Source organism: Equus przewalskii, chromosome 18, assembly GCF_037783145.1.
Source record: "Equus przewalskii isolate Varuska chromosome 18, EquPr2, whole genome shotgun sequence".
NCBI classification, from domain to species: domain Eukaryota; kingdom Metazoa; phylum Chordata; class Mammalia; order Perissodactyla; family Equidae; genus Equus; species Equus przewalskii.
The window spans coordinates 24,248,238-24,258,077 of NC_091848.1; the positions used below are offsets into that span (position 1 = coordinate 24,248,238).

The following is a 9,840-nucleotide window of genomic DNA, read 5'->3' on the forward strand; positions in this document are numbered from 1 at the left end:
CTCATGTCTCGAGCAAATAAGTGATGAAAAAAGCTTGAGAGAATCAGAGGTGGTATTAGGAAGCAGTAAATTCATCACAAACACTCTGTCAAGTCGTATGTTTGTGAGGACAGCTAGTCCTTGGACTCTGAAGACAGAAAAGGCCTACAGCAATCAGAAGTTTAACAGCTGGGCTTCAACAAATGGCACTAATCCTCTGAGGCTCTCCGAAATAGAGAAAAAGGAGGAGGAGGGACGCCAGATACTACAATTCCCAGAATGCTCAGAGAGGAAAATGAACTGAGTGGAGCAGCGTACGCTGTGATGTGTATTTTGGGTAGGGCTGAATACAGCCACTCCTACCCCTTCCCAGGACACGCCTACCCACTTCGAAGGTTCTCGAAGGCAGTCGGTAGTTGTAGTTTTGCTAACCTTGGAGCGCTTAAAATTGTAAGCGAGAAGGCCGAGGGGCCTGACGGGATTTGTAGTCTGCGCGGGAGGCGGACGCGCACGCGCAGCCGCGGCCGGGGCGGGGCCGCGGCACTGCGGTGAAAGCCGAGGCAGCGGGCAGGCGAGCAGGGGGCGGGCGGACATCTTGGGATCCAGAGAGTGGCCGGGCGGGCCGAGCAGGGGGCCGCGGACACCAGGTGAGCTTGGGATCTGGCCTTACGCGGTGAGGGAGGGCGCCTGCCCCGCTTTGCCCTTCTCTGCTGCGCGGAAAGCTGCCCACACCCAGGAGTGGCCTCAGCCTTCAGATCCGGAGGGAGCTGACGGCGGGGCGGGAGCGCCCGGGGCGCGGTTGCAGGACGGGCGGGGAGCAGAGCCCTCCACCTGACCCGCCCGGCGCCTCCCGTGGGAGGGAGACCTACTGGAATCCTCCCAGAGCAGGCCCGCCGCGCGGCGCCCCCCTCCCTGGGATCGTGACAGCCCCCTACCCTTCGGCGCCGCCTCCTCTCAGCGCAAGGACAATTCCCCCACTCCTAGGACAGTGACACCCCCCTTGTGCCGCCTCCTTGAACTGTGACAGGCCTCCACCCTGCGGCACCCCCTCCTCCCAGTTGAGTGACACCCCGCGGCTCTTCTTTCTCAGACCCATGACAGCCCCCGCACCACCCCGTGGAACCATCTTTTTCTGCGATGTCTTCCTCTCCTCCCCAGGGCGAAAAGCGTCCCCCCAATGCCTCTGAACCCCAAAGCGGGTTCCGTCTGCCCGGCTTTCCCCTGTTCACCACTGTCAGTCCCTCCCTGCCGTGTTTCCTCTTCAAGGCCCTGACCTTTGCCATACTGGAAACTTTCTCCGGGTGCCCCCGCCAGCCCTGTGGCTGCTGAGGGCTCGCCTGGGCATACGGTCTGGCTGTTGCTGCAGTCTTTCCCTTAACTGAATATTCCGTTCCAGTCCTGGGCCCCCCTGTGCTTCGCTGGTGCCCTGAGCTCCCTACCACTTGGTACCTGTGAACTTGGTTCTTTGCCCCGGGCTCGACCTCCATTTTGCATTTCCTTTCCCAGCCTCTTTGGGACTGAGGGATGGGATGAGTTTGCCACCTTGAGAGACCTCTCCCTGCATCTGGAAGACCTTGACGGCCACAGGAATAGGCTTTATTTTCCAGTTTAGAAAAGTCTGCTGAACTCCCCGCTGTGAAATTAATACAAGGGCTAATCCAAGAAATCTAGAACTAAATGAACCCTTTTTCTCCTTGTAAACAATCTAAATGAGTTGACCCAAATAATTTGGATAATTGAGGCATTCTACCCCTTGCTTACAGGCACTCAGGCCAGAAGCAAGTTATGTCGTGGGTCTGGAATCACAGAATTTCAGCTGGAAGGATCTTTTAATTTAAGGACTTGCCTCCCACCCGACCCCCCTTACTTTTATTGTACTTGGGAGCTGAAAGGGAGCCTCCCTTTTTGAAAGGGAGGCTCAAAAATAACTCATAAGTAGCTTGGGTCATTGAAGTGTAGTCAGCCAGGGCTGAGGCCTGCCTGCTCTGCTCTTTGCCTGCTTATCTGACTGCCTGGGAGAGGCAGGAGCCACACTCCTGGGTCCATGTCAGGGCCTAAGGCCTCCCTTCTCTCCTCCTCTCCCCACCCTGCACACCCTTTCCTGGAATGTTTAGACTTCTGTGAATTAGGCCGGAGGTTCAGGCCCTGCCACCTTACAGAAGGGTAATGGAGCCTGAGAGACTGGGTGTTCCCAAAGCTGTGCCTGGGGGCCCCAGGCCTGAACCAGTTGGAGTAATTTCTACCGCCATTCCTGCAGCCGCAGGCAGGCGTTCGCAGTGACTCACTGGCTAGAGCCTGGGTGAGAATCTGCACAGGAAAAGGGGAAAAGGATCCTTGCTGAGTTCAGCTCCGCTCCGTGGGGGGTGGGAGGAGCGCTACTCTCTGGGCTCAGCCCCAGAAAAGGGAGGGTCAAAATGGCCTTAGAATCCTGGGCTCCAGGCCCTCTCCGTTTCTTTCTCCTTTCCAGTATGGGATAAACAGGAACTGGAGTCTGGCTAAGGGGAGGAGCATGCTTGGGAGGGCTGCAGGGTCACTTGCTAAAGGGTTGAGTCAGGAAAAAAGGCCAGCCACTGACCTGCCCAGCCCCACAGGGGACGTTGGCGGGGGTTCTGAGGCCTTCCCTTACCCTGCCCCCGCCTGTCCTAGGTCTGTTCTCAGAGCGATGGGCTGCGGAGACTGAGCTGCCGCCATGATTGGAGGCTTATTCATCTATAATCACAAGGGGGAGGTGCTCATCTCCCGGGTCTACCGTGATGACATCGGGTGAGTCCCCTGGCAGAGCCAGCTGTGCCCCCAGCCCCCCATCCCTCCTCCCCAGCATGCATGACCAGGTCTTTCCTCCCAAGGCTTGACTTGGACCACCCCCACCCCTTGCTGCATCCTGGAAGCTCGGCTAGTACAGCCTGGTTCCCATTAGGTCTGGTGGTATTGGCTTGGCAGCCAGTTGCTAGCTGCTGGACGGGACCTGTGGAATGGCGTGGCCCCATAGTCTTAGGGACTCCTGTCCTTCCTGTCTCCTGTTTCCCTTAGTGACAGACCTGGTTGCTGGAGATGAATGCTTTTCCCCAGGCAGGTTGATTCCTCCTTTGAGGTAGAGGGAGATCAGTCTCCAGTGGGTGGAGTTAGTGGCCAGACTGGAGGTGCTAATCCATCTAAGTCTTCGCATGGTGAGAGCCTTCCCTGGATTCTCTTGAAACCCTCTCCAGGCTGCCGAATCCTCTCCCACTCCCTTTCTCAGAAGGAGGCAGGCTGCTGACTCAGTTGTTTTCAGTTCCTCTGGGCCCTCCTGGAGGAGAGGTTGTGAGCAAGCCTGAGGCACTCTGCAGTTCACTGAGGGAAGGGCAGGGAGGCCATGCTGCCCTTTCTGGCCTATCAAGTTGACCCAGAGTTGCTCCTTGTTCTGGGTCCCTCAGACCTTAACAAGGAGGCACAGCCTTACTTTGCATTCTGCCCTGCATGCCGCTGTTCTTTCCTGCTGAGGGGACATGGCCTGGCCTCAGCAGCTCTAATGAGATTAGGCTCCTGTAGTTCATGCCGCCCTGTTTTTCTTCCTCAAAGAGCCTGGGATAGTTATAGAATGGGCCTGCTGCAGGGCCCTAGCTCTTCGGCTCCCGGCTCCCTGGCTAATGGGCTGGCCTGGCCTTTGTGGCTGTTTGTCCATTGGCTGGTGGGGGGGCCTGAGCTAGAGCTGTGGCTTGCCTGGCTTGCCTGAACCTGGCTGGCTACACCCCTCTGCACCCCCTCCTTCCCTGGGTAGACCTGGTTAAGCCGAGGCCAGGGCACATACCGTCTTGCATGCCTTCCTATGCTCTCCGCCCCTCGCCTGTCCCTCCTCTGCTTCCTCCTCATGGTGTGTGCTACCCCCCAACCTCCCAGTGTGTTGTGTGTCTAACCCTCTCTCTCGTTGCTGTCACTCTCCTCTTCTTGCTGGCGTCATTTCTCTCATCCCATCTCATTGGCTGCCGTAGCAATAGGTAAGCGGCCTGTCAAGCTGCCGCCCAGGCACAGGTGGGTGGGGAGCCCTGCCCCCCATCGTTGTTTTCTTCATACTTTTTCATTCCCTGAACTTGCCCTGGAATTGGATCTTGGACAAGAATGGGTGGCCCAGCTCCATGGCCCCTTGGTGCTTCTCCCTCAGTAGATAAGAGCCTTCTCTGAAGTCCTGCTGGGTTTGTTCAGCTTCTGGAGGAGCCAACCTTCCCTACTGGTGCAATCACTAGTGGGAAGACGGGAGAAGAAGCAAGGTCTTCTCATCTAGGCCTGGAGCTTACTGAGACGCTAGAGAGGTGGCAGCTGGGAAATTGGGGCCAGGCCTGGGAGTCAGGAACATACCTGCCTACACCTGATGGACCTCACTTTATTAAGGTTGTATCTGTCTTCCTGTCACTGCCACTTGACTTCCCTGTCTCTCATGGTCTTCAGATACCAGCCCAGCTCTGGCCCTTCTCCCATGTCCCCACTGGGAGTCACAAGGGAACCACTCAGTGGTTTAGGCATTGGCTTTAGATTACGTGTCAGACTTCAGCAGTGAAGGGTGGGGCTGTCAGCAGCTGTGGTTGATCCCCACGGAGTGCAGTTTGCCTGGGTGCTGAGCAGCCCCTGTGCACCCTTTTCCTTCAGGAGGAACGCAGTGGACGCCTTTCGGGTCAATGTTATCCATGCACGGCAGCAGGTGCGCAGCCCCGTCACCAACATCGCTCGCACCAGTTTCTTCCATGTTAAGCGGTCCAACATCTGGCTGGCAGCAGTCACCAAGCAGAATGTCAATGCTGCCATGGTCTTCGAATTCCTCTATAAGATGTGTGACGTAATGGCTGCCTATTTTGGCAAGATCAGCGAGGAGAACATCAAGAACAATTTTGTGCTCATATATGAGCTGCTGGATGGTGAGGCTGATGGGATGGTGGGCCTAGGTGGGGATGAACCTGATGGGGCCTGACGTGGAGGTGGGAGCGGGTCTGAGGCTCCAGTGCCCTCTGAACTTTCTTTCATGACTTTTCTGGTCTTTTGAGCCCTGAGAAGGCCAGTCCAAATCCAGACCTTAAGGCTGCTCTGAAATGGAACACAGAAATAGGCTAGCGAGTAGAGATGGGGGAAGACCAAAAGGTCTTTCAGGGGGCTAGGAGCCTGACTCAGGGGTTTGGTGGCTGGGCCTCTTGCAGTTAAGAACATTTCATTCTCTTACCTTTGTGGTTTGGGCCTTATTTCACTGACTGTCCTCCCAGCTTTCCATCTCAACAGCTGCCTCAGAGCCTGGGGGACGGTGAGGTCTAGTGCCTGGGTGTGTGCTGTTATCTCTGTTCGCCTGTGAGGTATTTAAGTGAACAGAGTCCTTCCACTTTTCCAACATCTCTGTTTTCTAAAGGCTCAGGGCTTCTTGACCTCTCACCCACTGGCCATGTGACTCATCTGCTGACTTTCTCTATTAGAAAAAATCTGACATTTTAATTGTTTTCTCATGAAGCACAAATCCCAGAGTAAATGCTAGAAAGCTGGAAGACTTTGCTGCAGATGATCCCACACTCTTCTGAAGCTGTGCTGGCCTGACCATCCAGGCCAGGGGAGGGATTGGAATAAATGAGCCTTCAGCTTTTTCCATGCACTGATGGTTTCCTTCCTTCTGCAGAGATCCTGGACTTTGGCTACCCACAGAACTCAGAGACAGGCGCACTGAAAACCTTCATCACCCAGCAGGGCATCAAGAGCCAGGTACTCGAATTGTACACCCACAGTCAGGGTAGAGCCCAACCTCCCTTCACCCCAGCTGGCCCCTAAGGCTTGTCGTAGCTGACTCATTAGCCTGCCTCTTACAAGAAGTGCTGGCCTGAGCCTTCTGCTGTGACTGCAGGCCTATTTTGCTCTGTGTGGCCCTCTCCCACCCCAGGAGCAGACTCAGCACCTCTGTTACTGGGAATGCAGCTCAAGCAGTTTTCTTCTGCGCTCGGGGAAGGGGGGTGGCTGCTCTGGTGGCCTGGTGTTCCTCAGCAGGAGAGCGCTTGGGCCCTCCTCTAGGATCCAGGACTCATAGCTTCTCCTCCTTCTTTTCTGCCTGCCTCTTCCCGTCTGTGCTCCCCTACTGCTTCCTGTGGGCACCACAATGGCCCTGTGGCCTCCAGCATCAGGTAAGCTGTTCCCTCAGCTTCCACCCTTGCAGCTTTGCTCCGTTTTCTCCAGGCCCTGCACCGTGGGGCTTGTGGGGGAAGACGAGTTACAGGTGGGGACTAGAAGGGAGGCGGGATGAGAGTAGAGTTGGGAGAGAGACAGGGTGATTGAAGGTGGAGAGGAGGGAGGCCATTGGTGTTTGTCTCTATCCCCCACGCAGACGAAAGAAGAGCAGTCCCAGATCACCAGCCAAGTGACCGGGCAGATTGGCTGGCGGCGGGAGGGCATCAAGTATCGCCGGAACGAGCTCTTCCTGGATGTGCTGGAGAGTGTGAACCTCCTCATGTCTCCACAGGGTGAGGGACCTCTTGTGATGAAGCTGGAGGGGGACCAGGACAGGAGCCTGGTCCTGACTCAGGTGTTCCGGTTTATCTATCACCAGGGCAGGTGCTGAGCGCCCATGTGTCAGGCCGGGTGGTGATGAAGAGCTACCTGAGTGGCATGCCTGAGTGCAAGTTTGGGATGAATGACAAGATTGTCATTGAGAAGCAGGGCAAAGGCACCGCTGATGAAACAAGCAAGAGGTGCCTGAGGCAGGGGAGCTGGTGGGAGAGGGTGGACCTTGGAGGGCTGAGCAGGGCCTGGTGAATCACAAGTTCCTTCTGGGTGTCATTTCTGCAGTAATGCAAACTCTCTCTTCCAAAGGGTTTGCTTGGCTGGTTGCTCTTGACATCTGTCTTAAGAGAGATGAGGGTATTGTCCTGATCCTACTCAGAGAGTAAGCTGCTTTGTTCGGTCCCCAGGACCAAGGCTCTTCTGTACATACTGATGGCCTCTGCCCAGTGTGCCTGAAACTTCTGGGTCCCAAGCAGCAGAGCTCTCCAGATGATGAGCTTGCAAAGTTCCCCCTCATCCCTAACTCTGGGGCAGGGACCCCTGAGTCAGAAAGCTGCATTCCGGCAGCTTTCCATAGACTATAGTGAAAGCCTCGCCCAAGCTCTGGCAGCCTTTGGGGGTGGGATAGCCTCCCAGCCCAACTCTCCTGCCACTCTCCCCTTCTGCTTCTGCTTGCAGTGGGAAGCAATCAATTGCCATTGATGACTGCACCTTCCACCAGTGTGTGCGACTCAGCAAGTTTGACTCTGAACGCAGCATCAGCTTCATCCCGCCAGATGGAGAGTTTGAGCTCATGAGGTGCCACAGGGGTGTGAGGAGGCAGGGGGTGCTGCTGGCTGAGATGGGGGAAAGGGAGGAGGACAGGCTCTACTGTGCCAACCTTGCTTCCCCTCCTTCAAAGGTATCGCACCACCAAGGACATCATCCTTCCTTTCCGGGTGATCCCACTGGTGCGGGAAGTGGGACGCACCAAGCTGGAGGTCAAGGTGGTCATCAAGTCCAACTTCAAGCCCTCACTGCTGGCTCAGAAGATTGAGGTGAGGACAAGGGACTTGGGGAGGAGGAAGCACTTGTCTCCAGGAATAAAGGCAACTGATGTCAGGGCTCAATAGAGCTCTCTGACAGGTGCGTCACTTCTAGGTGAGGATCCCAACCCCACTGAACACAAGTGGGGTACAGGTGATCTGCATGAAGGGGAAGGCCAAGTACAAGGCCAGCGAGAACGCCATCGTGTGGAAGTGAGTCTTTCCTTCATGAGGCCACAGCAGGGCTCGAAATGACTTGGTGTACCCTCTTAAGTTTTACCTTTTATCCTCTGAGAGTGTGTGTTTTGCGGGAGGGTGCCTGTCTGCTTCTCTAGGAGCCTCTGCTTCTGCTGTCACCCCTTATACCTCTGTGTGAGTATGCACAGGCCTGCGCTTGGGTGCATGCACGCATTTATTTATCAAGATGCTTGAACGCTTCCCCATTGGCCCTTGTGACATCTCTGTGAAGTAGACAAAGAGCAGGGAGAGCATGTCCATGTATCTAAGCAGAAACTGCAGCCCAGTGCTAAAGGAATAGCAGACTCAAGGTTCCATAGCAAGTGGTTATCAGAGTCCTCACCACATTTCCTTGTCCTAGCACCTCCCACAAGCTCCTGGGTTCTCTTCCCCCTCCCCTACAAAAGGGCAAACTGCGCCCCCAACCCTTGAAACTCCTCCAAGCTATCACGGGCACTTGCTGCCCATTGCCCCTGTGTTCCCAGGATCAAGCGCATGGCAGGCATGAAGGAATCGCAGATCAGCGCGGAGATTGAGCTTCTGCCCACCAATGACAAGAAGAAATGGGCTCGACCCCCTATTTCCATGAACTTTGAGGTATGGCAGAGGAGGGGCCTTAGAGATCATTCAGATCAACCTCTGCACCTACCAGCTGCAGATGAGGAAACTGAGGCCTAGAGAGAACTGACTTTAATTTATAGATCCATTTCTTCCCCCTTCAGGCCTCTGACTAGAAATTGGTATTCACATGGACAGAAATCTTTGACTTCTTTTGGTTTGACGTTGGGCAATTCTTTGGATAAATTGAGATTGCTTCAATGTTGGATAAAACACAAAGTTTACTTACAGACAGGAAAATGGGCTGACTTTGCTGTGTGCATGTTAGACATATAATTTTCTCCACCTTATTTTTTAAGTCCATAATATTGAGCAGGATAAGTATGTTCTAAGGCAGGTCTTTGGTTGCTGCCTCCTGCTGATCAAAGGAATTGATTCAAGTTATCACAGGCAGGGCTTGACTTCAAACCCAAATGATTGCTAGTTACTCTTGGATATGCTTTCTTCTGTAGTAATCTCTTAGAGGACCCCTCACTACCCCAGCTTCCCCCAGTTTCTTTCAGGACAATCATTCAAATGCCTGTAGTAGAGAGAGATGAGGTAGGGCAGGACTACAGATTTCCCAGAGAGGAACTGTGAGAAGAAGACCACATTCCTAACTGGAGCTGTCCCTTGCCCAGGTGCCATTCGCGCCCTCTGGCCTCAAGGTGCGCTACTTGAAGGTGTTTGAACCGAAGCTGAACTACAGTGACCATGATGTCATCAAATGGGTGCGCTACATTGGCCGCAGCGGCATTTATGAGACCCGCTGCTAGCTGCCTAGTGGCAGCTAGCCCGCCTCCCCACCCACCCTCTTCCACAGGTCCGGGTGCCCCCGGCCACCAGACATCAGTGTCTCCTCCCTCCTGCTTTGCTGCCTTCCCTTTGCACCAGCCCCTGAGTCTAGGTCTGGACCAACCACATAGAGAGCAGGACTGGTGGAGCAGTCCCTGGGCTCCCTGGGCAGGGTGGTTTCTGGGGCTCCTGCTCCTCCATCCGTCTGTCTGCCCTGGCCCAATACCAGGCTCTGAGTTCTGTGACCAAAGCCAGGTGGGCTCCCTCTCCTCCCCTCCCCTGTGGCCACATCTCTGGAGTGGGAGGGTTGGCTGCCCCTCACCTCAGAGCTCCCCCATAGGCCAGTAACAGATCCCCAGCCCTCAATCCCTACTCTGCTTTGGGATAGTGTGAGCTTCATTTTGTACACGTGTGATTTCGTCCAGTTATAAACCCAATAAACTCTATAGAGCGGAGTTGCTGGCTAAGTGTTGATATGGGAGCTACATGGGGAAGGAAACTGGTGGGACTGCTCTTCTGATGTCTTACACTGCTTGCTTTGAATAGAGATTTCTATTCTGAACTCTCCCAAGGCTCTTCCCTTGTCTTGTCTCAATTGTTAGGCTCCTTCATGACCATGCAAGCTCTTATCCTGATGTGTTAGCCCAGGTCTCCTGTCTCTTCTGAGAAGAAAACAGCGTTAAGGGCATGCAGCCCCATCTGGCCCCGG

The 9,840-nt window shown here is 54.9% G+C and overlaps 1 protein-coding gene across 1 annotated transcript; it reads left to right on the forward strand.

The window, feature by feature from the left end:
- Positions 1-360: 360 nt before the first annotated feature.
- On the forward strand, positions 361-9,586 carry AP2M1 (adaptor related protein complex 2 subunit mu 1). Its single transcript, XM_008525979.2, has 11 exons — positions 361-626; positions 2,626-2,742; positions 4,600-4,865; positions 5,606-5,688; positions 6,302-6,437; positions 6,524-6,665; positions 7,156-7,275; positions 7,379-7,514; positions 7,618-7,715; positions 8,225-8,336; positions 8,978-9,586. The coding sequence occupies exons 2-11, from the start codon at positions 2,669-2,671 to the stop codon at positions 9,110-9,112; spliced, it is 1,302 nt and encodes a 433-aa protein (XP_008524201.1). The 5' UTR covers positions 361-626; positions 2,626-2,668; the 3' UTR covers positions 9,113-9,586.
- Positions 9,587-9,840: the final 254 nt, after the last annotated feature.